We start from the raw sequence: 13,226 nt of genomic DNA on the forward strand, positions 1-13,226 counted from the left end.
GCAAATCATGTGGTCAATGGAAGACTGTCGCCACCATGAACGTTGTGCTCAACCTTTGCTAGAACAGAGGTGGAGAAGCTCAAACCTAAAGAACCCTGAGATGCTGTCAATGAAGATCGAAACCAAGATCAGGGAAGATCAGAACCAAGTAGCAGTGAAACGAAGAGATTGAACTAAAACCATGGCAAATAACAAGATCGAACTTGGAGAAGCTTTTTGTGTTGTTGTCGGTGAAGGTTTGTTAAAAGCTGGAGGTTGAAGGTCGATGGTAACGATGACGACATTGGAGGGGGAAAAATGAGATTCCATGGAAAAGAATCCGATTCTTTAGGGGTCAGGAGGGAATCTAATTCTAAGGATTTTGGTATAATCAAGATTCTTGAGAATCCTAAATATGTCATACCAAACAAGCATAGACCAGGATTCCATGTCTGATTCCATTTCCTTACTTTCAATTCTTGGATACCAAACAAGACCTAAGGGTAAAGTTGAAATAATTAATGATAATGGTGATAATTATTTTTGAAAAAATTAATCAATTAGTTCTTCAACTTTTAATCTAGTTACAAACTCAGTGCCCATTTAGATTTTAGATGATCCAACTATTTGTTGGATTTAACAAAGGCACATACTAGATGTAGTGCAGATGTGCTTTTGAGGATTACCTAAACAGGCTTTCAATTCTCAAGTTTAACTTATCATGACTCAGTCCTTAAAGTTTAATCTATTTTAAAATTACATCCCTACCATTAGCGAATGGTCGTGACTCTATAAAATATGGCTTACATGGCATCCATATCAACACTACTCATCATAATTGTCGATTTCATGTGTTTATAAAAATTGTTTTTATTTTTTTTTTTTCATTTTTTTAATGTTGTGCCACATAAACCTGACGTGTTGCTTATATGAATGTCATGTAAGCAATATTTTACTGAGTCATCACCGTTTACTAACTACAAGGACAAAATTTTTAAACTAACCAAACTTTAGGGACATGCTTGCAATGAGTTAAATTTATAGAATTAAGTCATAATCGAGTTAAAAGTTTAAGGACCAATTCATTAATTTTCCTATATATTTTTTTCCTTCTATTAGCAATAAAAGAGGGATATGAGACAAGTTTTAAGGGATAGCCCTAGGCATTTGATGGGTGTCTTCTGAATTTGCGAACATGGCTGCCATTTCTAATACCGTGAATGAGATTTTAACTAGCAAGTGTCTTTATTAGATACAAGCCTGTGAGCTTTTTTTGAAGGAGATTAAGACGAAGAACTGGGTAACTCTAGGAAGCAATGCTAGTGAGGTTCGAAGCTTGACGATGACTATGTTGGACGCGAAACTTCACTCGGATTAGAGTGGAAGTGTATCTTACTATTACCTCTAGTTGCTTGAGTGTGTGCGCATGTCGGATCTCCTCCAGTAAAATGTTTATTCATGAGAATGAAATCAATCTCAATAATCAGATAACCATTTCAATCACATGAAAAGTGGTCATATTCACAAACAACATGCCAAATCACTCAAGCAAGTTAAAAAACCATAATCCAATGCATGACCATGCAACTCCACTCTTATATCCTCCAAATTCTTCTGACAGAATCAATTAACTAATAGTATAAATATAGGACTAGTTCATGTATGACTAGTCTGGCCCAATTAGTTTTCCAATTGTGAGAGGTAGTCCGGTCGTAAGCTACTACGCTCACTCTCAAAACATGGATTCTCATTATCCAAATTAAAAGGGTGTTATGTGCTTGACCCGTACCAATTCCAATAAGAAAATGGTAATACAAGGCATTGATCGAACACTAGGGCTACTTGTGATGTTGGTATAGTACCATGTGGATTTAAGTTTCTTCTCCTAGGATGAACTCCTACCTATAATCATGTAATCATGCCTAAACATATATAGTTTGATGCTTAATTTCACAAAATTGAGCATTGCAAAATTGACGTGATTTACATAAATTTTCCAAAACAAGATATATCATTTTCATAAGAAAATACTAGATTTATGCATTTCACAATTCTCACAAACATATCAAGCATGTATAGAGAGAGAATTAGGTTTTTGATTACCTTAACCCTTAGATTTACTGATTTTACCCATGGTAGACAACATCTTGAGCCTTCTTTTTGCCCAGGAATTCCCACAATGTGTCACTCTACATTCCAACACATTTTTCATGAATAATCAACCATTTTCAATGAATTCTAGCAATTTGATTAGCTCAAAAAATCCCAAAATTCACTATCTCTCATGATTAAATCCATTTCTACTGCCCATTAGCTTAAATAAAGGGAAAATCATGCCTAAGTCCCACAGAACAAATTTAATTACCAAAAGGTCTCATGAAACATATAAAATACTCTCAAATTTCAAATCTTGTGCATTTACAATTTAGCAAAGGAAAATAACAACTTGGGTATGAGTTTAAATCAAGTTGTCATTTTCCAATGCCAAGTTATAAATGCCTTTTCTCAATTTCTAAATGTGCAAGAGTTAGGGCTTGAAAGTATTTTATGCATTTCATAAAACCTCTTGGTAATTAAAATCCTTACAAGGAACCTAGGTGTAAGTTTCCCTTAAATAAATTCTCATTAGTCTAAATATCCTCTTTTGAACTACTATATTCAAGTGTTTGTAGGTTTGGTTTGATTTGGTTTGGTTTTGAAGAAAAACCAAACCAATTGGTTCACCAAAACTTAGGAATTATTCAGTTTTTTCTTATAATCAATTTGATTTAGGTTTAGATCAAATTCGATTCATAATCAATATATATGTGTGCATGGGCACACGCATATTCATTGATATTTTTTAACTATTAATTACTATTTTCAAAAAAACTCTTGAGGACAAAAATATTTTTAACACACATTTAACTATTAAAACCCAATATATTATCAACAAAACAATTGATTATAAAATTTAAAAATTATCATAAACAATTATAGACAACATTTATCTATTCATAGGAAAAAATTAAACTTGGAAAAGAGAAAAAGACTTAGTCAAATTTATAAAAATATATATAATAGATATAATAAGACTTAGTTTGATTTGGTTGATGTTTCAATAGGTAAAAACCAAAATTGAACCAAACCGATTGGTTTTGTCAAAAGAAAAATCAAACCAAAGCTCAATTTGCATTGATTTTGAACACTCTTACTACATTGCCCTCAAATCATCAATTTACTATTGAGGGTTTGGTCAAAACTCGCCATCACAATCCTAAACCATCCTAAAATCCATAACCCAATGTTTAGAAACTTAAGCAAACTCCTAATAACCCATTTAAGGTCATATTAATCGGTGGAAACTATAACACACCCCACTTGACTACACAAAACTTAATAAAATTCATAATTAAAACATCGAGAACCCAAAATATTTAATAAATGTCCATCATAAAGGTCCTAATAATATTTCAAGTTTTCAACACAGAGATAGCTAGCTTTGGGCACAACCCTTCATTAAAAGTTCAACTCAGTGCACAAATAAAATAAATATTTAAGGAATAGAAATAAATGTTTGCAGTCAAGCATTACCACAAGCACAGAAGTCATCACATGTAGTAAAGTTTTCAAAAAAAAATATCATTCCTATGAAGATTAAAGCAAAGAAGAGTTAAAATTCATTATTTAGCCTTGAATTAGGTTGCATAAAATCAAGTATGAAATTCATGTAAAAGTAATATAAAATATTGTGAAAATTGTTGTAAAGCAAGTGAGAATTGATTGAAACTTTGAATTCAAGATAATAGGACTTAAGATTATCTTTCTCCTTTGTATTTTATAAAACTTAAATTAATTCCTCTCTCAAAAATATTTTTAATGAAAATAAGTTTTAATATAAGATTCTAAGTTACTTGAAAAAGCTTTCTCAAGACAAAATTAAATGTTTTTGCTAGCATTAAAAATTCTCAATTTCTTGAAAAATAATTAATGAAAACAAATTTGAGGCCCCAATCTTAATTTGACCATGAATGGCTACTAAAATATCTCTATTTTACCAACAAGACTAACCATTTATCTTTGTAAATTTTAAACCCAACACTATTTTATTCAAGTTGTAACATAAGTTAGCTTTTTCAAGCATAACCCAAATGGACACAAATTCTAAATGATAATCAAACACTTAGAAGCATTAAACAAAGGATAAAATAGACACACACATAACATTAGCCATCAAACAAGAGGAATAATCAAGTCTTAATTTATATAAAGATTTAAAATAATCTTAGAACAAGAAAACTATCTACTCGTGTTAAGAAAAGAGCTAAAACAACAAAATGTTTAGCATCCATGTCATAAACAAGAGAGAAAAAGGAAGAAAAACTGAAAAACTAAAAGAAATATATTTGAATATCTTTAAATCTTCAATCCTTGATTTAAGCTCTTTCAAGGACCTTAAACCTTAGCAAAACTTGAGCCCCAAGACCTTTAGAATTCATGTGTGTCTATCTAAAAGCATGGAAATGAGCTTAAGTAACCCTAATTTTCATTGAAAAGCTCAAAATGCATAGTAGCAATTATGCACCATCCACAATGGCTAACTATCCATCTGCCATTGCAATAGTTTATGCGTCGTGTGCCATGACATATGGCAACATGCAGTTTGAAATCTCTTATCTTTGTGCCATGTGCTTTGGTTGATTATGCATACATTGTGACATATGACGCAGAGTTAACTCTTCATTTTCTTGTCCAATGCTTGCCGCCTTATACGTCAAATTTCATCCTTAAGCTCCAGCATCTCTCTATTAGCATAATTGCCCATTAAGGTCACCTAAACTACAGAAACAAATGTGAGATTTTCCAAAGATGAAACTAAGGCAAGATTTTTATAAAAATTGCCAATATATTCTATCACCAAAGCTTAGTTCAATCAAATCTCATTTTCCTATGTTTGTATCCAAAATATTTACATTTGAACCAAAAAAGTATATGGAAGTGTAAGAAAATGTTCTGAAGTGACATAAATTTCTAAAAGATAACAATAAACAATTTCTGAACACTAAAAAGTTGGACAAAATAAATCCAAATTTCCTAAGTCATGGCATAACGGCCAAAAACTAATTAAAAACAAAGTCCAATGCCACCTCTGTTTACGTCTGCAAACGGTCGAGAATTCCTCTGTTTACAAATTCCCTCTGTGATATACGCATATACAATTTTCCCAAAACCACTCATACTCTATTTCTCTTCCACAACGAACCAAAACAGTTTCCTAACCAGTTCAACAGTCGCATCAATAATCAAATTAATTTTTTTTGGCATTAAATATAATAGCCAACAACGGGGGGGACTATAATGTTACAAAAAAAAAAAAAACCACCCCCATTTCGGAGTCCACCACCTAACAACAATAAACCAATAGAAAATCCAATTAGAGATAGAGGAAGATGATTAACTAGAAGCTACCCAAGTGTTTTCTAGCTCCAAATTGTCATAAAGAGTCGAAAATCTCAAGCCCTACTAGCAGCTCTACACATGGTCTCTCTCGCCCTGTTGTTCTTTGTTCTATTTTTTTACTATTCAGTGAATCTAATTATATCAGATTTCCAGCATCTGCTGCAGCGCAGATGTGCCCATTAGTTATTTACTAATCATTTCTGACCATAATTAATCCTCCATTATCTTAATTAATCCTAGGTTAAATTTTTGGGATGTTACATCTACATCCACTAATAGTACAATTCCCCTCTAAATTTAATAGATCTGGCTTGTTAACTTAGGATAAACGATTTAAAAAAAATTAATATTATCAAGTGTCATTTGATATTTATGAAAAATCTATGTTCTTCGTGCCCATAAAAATGGAGAGGATGAAACCTGCTAAATATATTTTTATTCTTTCAAATGAACTAAAGCATGAATTTTATGGTTCGGCTCAATTACGTTCTTACTGTTGACCCTTAAATCAATGTATATAGAGAAGTACCATCAGTGGATGTACACATTTCCGTGTGTGTGATGAATTGGACACAGTCGGCATGAGGGTTTTTTTTTTTTTTTTTGATCAACATTCTTGTCTTGTATTGGATTTTTTTTCATGCTTTCATTGATTTGAATTGCTTTATAATAATGATAAAATTCATTAACAATTAATAATTAATTAATTTAACCTTCGCCTGTCTCTAGAAGCTTTTTTTTTTTTATGTAACATGATCTTTGTACCTTGTAATCACCTTAAAAAAAAAAAAACAAGGTTCGATGGAGATGGATGGCACAACAATACAAATACAACAAGTTAACTGGTAAACCACCCAACTTGACAAGTGTCATCGCCAAGCTTATGAGTGCCAAAAAGTTCTAACTAAACAAATTGAACATTAGATCACCATTTCATTTTGGGGCCATCACAGATCGTTAATTTTAAGGGGAAAACATTAAAAAATTTTATTTTAAAAAAAATATTTAAATTACATTAAATTATCTAAAAGAATATGATTAGCGTCAAATATTAAAGTTAACATTTAATTTTACAAGCTTTATTATCATAATTTTTATGAAAATAATACTTTAGTTTTAAAAATAACATCTCCAATTTTCAAGTATTTTTGTCAGTAAAATTTTAAGTTAAAATTAAATGTTTTAAAATATTGTGAAAATTTTAATTTTAATCTTAAAATAATATAATTACAATTTTCATGACCAATTAATCTAATAATTTTTTGTAAAAATTTGAGTTTTTAGAAGAATTATTTATTCTGTTAACTAGATAGCTTTATCTTCTTGTAAAAAGAATTAAGTCCATGAAATAATATTTTTCTAGTTGGACATTACCTCACGAAATGACAATAAAGATGTCAAATATCCTATAATATGAAATGAGAATTGAATTGTTAATTTCTATGCTGAACAGTATATATGCAGTTGGTTTCTAGACAGTGCGCAGGCCACAGGCTATAATATAATGATGATATATTCTTCTCCTAGAGTTGTAATCTAAACTAAAATATACATAAAATATTACTTGTAAATTCAGCCAAACAGGTCGACATTAACAATAAATACAGCTCACTGGAACTTTCCCAATGCTAATTATTGCAACATATATATACCCTGTTTTTAACTTCAAGCACTATATCACATCATTTTATCACAAAACTTTAGAACAAAATGACATTTTGTTTTAAGATAATTTGATACTCCCTCTTGGACCTCTTTATAAGAAAACTATTGAGAATATTTTTTGTCTTCTATATAAGAAACTGACTATATATCCATTGTCTTATGTATTTAAAATAATTTTTACCAAATCTCAATCATATTTATTGATTTTAATTGTAGGTTCGTGTAATTCAATTTTGTGTTTCTCATTATAAAAAATTTTGAGAAATAATTAACAAAAATATACGCAAATAAAAACTGAACAATTAATTTGGGAAGGTAGAAACCCAGCCCCTCCTTTACAGTATCAGTGCGGATTGTTATAAATGGAGAAATAACCAAAGGAGAGAATCTCAATATTTTAATATTTGGAAAAATAAATATAAAGGAAAGAAGAATTTTATTTTGCTAATGATGTTATGAGTAACTTTAATTTCCCGTCATAAAGATATGACTTCCTTTTATTTACATAATCTTTAAAAATAATTATATTAACAATGTAACATTTTATAAATTACATTAAATTATCTAAAAGAATATGATTAGCTTCAAATACTAGCTAATTTATCATACCCATATTCATTATTTCTAAACTTCAGTTTCTTTTTTAGAAAATATTTTTCTCTAATATATGGCATTGTATACACTGATCTTGTAAAAAAACAGTGTTTACCAATTAGAGTTAGAAAAAAGTTGGGGAAAAAATAAAAGGGAAAAGAAGACTCTATGACTTTCTAAAGAAACCTAAACATCAAGATTTTCATGACCTAAAGTGGGTAATGGGTATTAATTAGTCTTTTTATTATTTATTTATTAATAGGAATCCCCATCTAATATGTAAATTCTCATTACTTTTTACCATTTAATATATTACTTTTATGTTTTCTTTTTTCTTTGGAAAAAAGAAAATATTCCTATTTATTGACTGCTAAAATTAAGGGAATCAAAAATTGAAAAAAAAAATATTATCTTAAACTTCCATTTTTCTTTAGCATAAAATAAAGTTTTTATTATATAAGATACTGAACTTCTAAGCAACTTTTGGATCTATTTATTAGGTCTTTTAATTATTGGAAAATTGTGCGTAAAATATGTTAGTTTGAACTTGATCCTTGATTTGAATTTGAAAGACAAAAATCAGTGAAGAACCACACATCTCCAAAACCTGTAATATGTAGCCGATGTCATTTTCAAATAAATCCTCTATTAAATCGATTATTTCTATGTAATATAAAATTCTTTTAAGTGGTATTTAGATTGATGAATTTAGATTTTACATTTATGATATTACCTTTAAAATTGTTTGCTCGGAAAGTGTAAAACATTTTCATGAAGAAAAAAAAAAACAGATGAGCTAAGATCAAATTTGAAATAAAAACGAAATATTGAAAGTGACAAAATAAGCTGACCTCTATTATTCAATTGGCGATAGACTAGAAAGATAGATAAAAAAAAGAGGATCAAAGTGATTAAAATTTTAAATAACTATAATATATGAAAAACGTAAAATGATAAAGAAACTATAATAAAACATGAATTTAAATTTAAATTTAGACTTGTATGAAATCCAAATTTATAACTTTTTTATGTATCCAAATGGAGAATTTCACTCAAATCCAAATCTAAATTTAAATTCCTATTAATCTAAACACAACATTTTACCTTATTTTATTCCCTTAGCAAGAGTAAGCCTAGGGAATGACTTTATATATAGAAGCCCTCCGAAGGAGATTGCAAATTCAACAAAAATAGAGATCTAGCTAGCACGCGATCAACCACTGAGAAATTAAACCATGGCTACCCTTGTTGCCCCTACCGACCATTCTCCAAACGAAGACGCAGAAGCTCTTCGAAAAGCTGTCAAAGGTACAAACGGAATCGAATCGAATCTGTTTTTGATAATTCATTGAAGCCGTCAAAGCAAAACACTCAAACTATTATATATTTTGTGGGGTTTTGTAGGATGGGGGACTAATGAGAAGGGGATTATAGCAGTTTTGGGTCACAGAAATGCTCATCAGAGACAGCAAATTAGAGAAGCCTATCAACAACTCTACCATGAAGATCTCCTCAAACGCCTCGAATCCGAGCTCTCCGGCGACTTCGAGGTTATCTGTTCTTCTTTGGATTTTCTTTTGCTATATTATAAACTAAAACAAACACGGACGTACTAAATTGAAGTTGATTATGAATGTATAATTGATTGTTGGAAGCAGAAAGCAGTGTATCGGTGGATATTGGAGCCAGCAGATAGAGAGGCTGTGTTGTGTAACGTGGCGATAAAGAAACGGAAGAACGTGGATTACAACGTGATTGTGGAAATCGCTTCTGTTCATTCGCCGGAAGAGTTGTTGGTGGTGAGAAGAGCCTATCACAGTCGATACAAGTCTTCCTTGGAAGAAGACGTCGCTGCTTTTACCTCTGGCCATCTTCGTCAGGCACGTATATGGACAATTTTTGATTGACATATTTCTATAACATTTAATCATTATTAACCGTACTAATTAAGCTTTTTCTTAATTAACAATTAGTGTTGATAATTATTTTTCTCCTAAACTTTTTTTTAGGAACGCTAGGCTAATAAAGGGTAGAGCAATATCAGCCTCCTTAAATAATTATAAATCTGTCATCTTCTTTTTTATATATATGCTTATGTGAATAGTTGTAGGATTCATGCATGGTAATAGCAAAGCATTATGACATATTTTGACCATCTAATGTGGGACAAAAGAGTTGAAAATAGCAGTAGCAATGGCAAGAACCGACTTATTTTAGCTGTGAAACAGTGACAAAATTAGTCAAAATGCTTTGTTGTCGCTGTGTGGGCTTCACAACTATTTCACATTAACAAATAACAAATAAGATGATAAATATATGATAGAAGGGCAATTTTGTTCTTCAAAAAAATTGTTTATGGAGAATATTATCTCACCCTTTAGTACCTAGTGCTTCTCAAAAATAGTTTAAAAGAAAAATGACCTTTAACCTTAAAAATCATTCAATTGAATGGGCTTTGAAGGATCTAATTGAGGTAAAATTGTGGAAAAGAACCAAAAAAGCAAATTAATTCAGAAAAAGGACTAGATCGAAAATCTGCAATTTTTCTTCCACAATCTACATTTAATTTCCATGATCCTGCACTTTTTCTTCCATGTTTTTGCAAATCATGTCCTATTTTCAATTAATTTGTTTAATAGGTTCTTTTCTCCAATTTTTCCTCTAATTAATTCTGTCCTCGGGAGAAAATCTTGCTGTAGATAGTCCCTCATATTTCATAAGATACTTTTTAGAGTCATTAGATGTTTCATAATAAAAGATATTTTTTAAAATATCAACCATTAATAGAATTTATTTCAAAATTACTTCTCATTATTTCACTCTTAAATATCTTTCTCTCTCTCTCCCTGAATGATTCAGAATTTTTTCTTTTTAATGAAAATAAGATTCCATACTGTATTTAATTATTATTGTTGGTATTAACAATTTTACTATAAAATATTTTTATAATTATTTTATTCAAACAAAGTAAAAACATTAAAAGACTAGTATTAAAATCCAAATGATTAAGTTATATAATTAAATTAAAAGTAGTGTATGTGAGAATGTGTTTGGTTTGGAATAATGTAATGGTGCAGTTACTGGTGGGGTTGGTGAGCTCATATAGGTATGGAGGAGATGAGATAAATGGAAAATTGGCAGAAAGTGAAGCAGAAATTCTGCATGATGCCATCAAAAGCAAGAAAGCTAACTATGAAGAAGTCATAAGGATCATCACCACCAGATCCAAAACTCAACTTGTCGCCACTTTTAATCGCTACAGAGACCTCCATGCCACTTCCATCTCTAAGGTATTAATTAATTACTTTCTTCCTTTTTCCTGTATTATTACTTGGCAAAATCAAATATATATATATATATATATACTCATCTAACAAGTTTTACAATATAGACCATTAATGATAAAGCTCAATCATTAGACTTCTGTGTAACGTATCCAACCCTATTATCATTTGTTTCTTATATGCATAAATAAGCTCAGATGTAGTATATAATAAAATCTAGAACAAATTACATTGACCATAAATTTATGAACATAGTAACTTTAAATTACTGAAAATTGAATTGGTCATTGAACTAATTCTAAAAAATAATGATCAAAATTATAGTTGACTTGTAGTTAAACTAATCATAGACAAAACAATTTCATAAAACTGGTCAAAACACAGGTTCATCAACTTGTCAAGTTGACATAGATTTCAATACTATGATTAAACCAATACAAAGTATGAGAAAACATATTTTGTATAAAATTTTATTTGTAAGTGATAAATATTACAAGTCATTATTTGTATTTGTGCAATACAAAGGGAAACATATATAGTTAGATGCTAACAAAAAATTAATTGTTGTAAGTGATCAAATGAAATTATTATTACAATTTATGTGACTTTCTATTCAACAAGCTTTTTAAAAAAATATTTTATTTGTAATATTTGAGAATTTAGGTGTAATTCTTTTATACTTTATTCCATTTCTAAGGAAAAAAGCATCACATGATTATTTTATGATTTTTCTTTCTATGATAAATGTGTAGAAACTGTTGGACGAAGCATCAGATGACTTCAGCAAGGCATTGCACACAGCAATTCGTTGCATCAATGATCGTCATAAGTACTATGAAAAGGTCAGATATATATTTCATTCTCATCTTAGTCTCAAATCTCTCTATTAATTTCACTATCAAGCAAGAATAATAATGAATTTTCCCAAGAAAATTATAAGAACATTAATATATGTGTGTGTGTGTGTGTGTGTGTGTGTGTGTGTTATGTAGGCTCTGAGGAATGCAATCAAAAGAATTGGAAGTGATCATGAAGATGCAGTGACTCGTGTGGTGGTGACAAGAGCTGAGAGAGACCTAAAGGACATCAAAGAGCTTTATTACAAGAGAAACAGTGTCCATCTTGAGCATGCAATCTCCAAAGAATATTCTGGCGACTACAAGAAATTCCTCCTCACTCTCTTAGGTCAAAACAATTAACGGTCGATCGATGTTGAAAATAAATGAAATGGACTGGGTTGATAGATAATAAAATGGACTAAAATAAGATTATCAATTGATAGAGGTGAGAATGATGCATGATTCATATCAATCCACATTCCCACATTTTTATTATCACTCTAATACTCTCATATATGTCTCTATCATTTCCAACTCTCGATCAATCTATAACCTTATTTCAGTCAATTCTTTCTCTACCAACCCGACCATTCTATTCCTTTTTAACAACCAAACAGGTTCCAAGTGATTAAATCGTGTGTTAATACAAGAATTTTTCACCGATGTACTGCTTCTAAAAAGTATCTGCACATGAGTTTGAGTCTTATGTTTGTTAGGGTGTTCTCTTTAATTTGTTTCTTTGACAGTTTCAGAGTGTATGTCTTGGTCTAGCTATGTCAACTTTAATGACTTGCTTCAATGTTTATTAATAATGGAGTATCAACTAATTACTTGGCCTTTGTCAATTCTAAGATTTTTTATTTTTGGGGTGAAACGGGGTCTAATAATTCATTTCTAGAATTAGTTTTGCGTTTGTATTAGTTTCCATTTTTAAATAATTTTTCTAATCCAAATGATTAACGATTTCACTTTGTTTTGCCCACAATAACTCACACGAATTATGTTATTTTTGTATAATAATATCACAGAAAAATTGTCCAAATATATTTAAAGTAGTGGTGGCCCCTATTGGGAAAAGTGGTCACATTTAGTGTCCAACCATACCTCAAATATGATTGTCTCTAGTAGGAAGATACCTATAGCTATGAGAAGTCAAAAAGAAATATTAGTGATTAAATTAAAAGTATTGCTAAAAAATACAATATATGGGGGTAAAATTAAGAGATCAAATTGAAATTAAATGAAATTGAAGGATAGAAGAAGTACACTTAAAAGTAAATTCACTTAAGGCTTCAAATTAAAATAAAATAAAATGGGAAAATGAAATTAAGGTTAAAGCTTATGTCCTTCTAACCCTTTATTGATTTATATTTTTTTTTTTTAGTTTTACATGGGAAATGTTTCTTTATTAATCCAAGTTGACGTT

The 13,226-nt window shown here is 30.1% G+C and overlaps 1 protein-coding gene across 1 annotated transcript; it reads left to right on the forward strand.

Moving 5' to 3' along the window:
• Positions 1-8,868: 8,868 nt before the first annotated feature.
• On the forward strand, positions 8,869-12,611 carry LOC129313072 (annexin-like protein RJ4). Its single transcript, XM_054955920.1, has 6 exons — positions 8,869-8,985; positions 9,082-9,227; positions 9,336-9,557; positions 10,755-10,967; positions 11,714-11,803; positions 11,954-12,611. Exons 1-6 carry the CDS (start codon positions 8,913-8,915, stop codon positions 12,158-12,160), a joined length of 951 nt encoding a protein of 316 aa, XP_054811895.1. The 5' UTR covers positions 8,869-8,912; the 3' UTR covers positions 12,161-12,611.
• The last annotated feature ends 615 nt before the right edge of the window (positions 12,612-13,226 follow it).

This window comes from Prosopis cineraria, unplaced genomic scaffold, assembly GCF_029017545.1.
Source record: "Prosopis cineraria cultivar Desert tree isolate PC_DT_omini unplaced genomic scaffold, ASM2901754v1 PC6, whole genome shotgun sequence".
NCBI lineage: Eukaryota > Viridiplantae > Streptophyta > Magnoliopsida > Fabales > Fabaceae > Prosopis > Prosopis cineraria.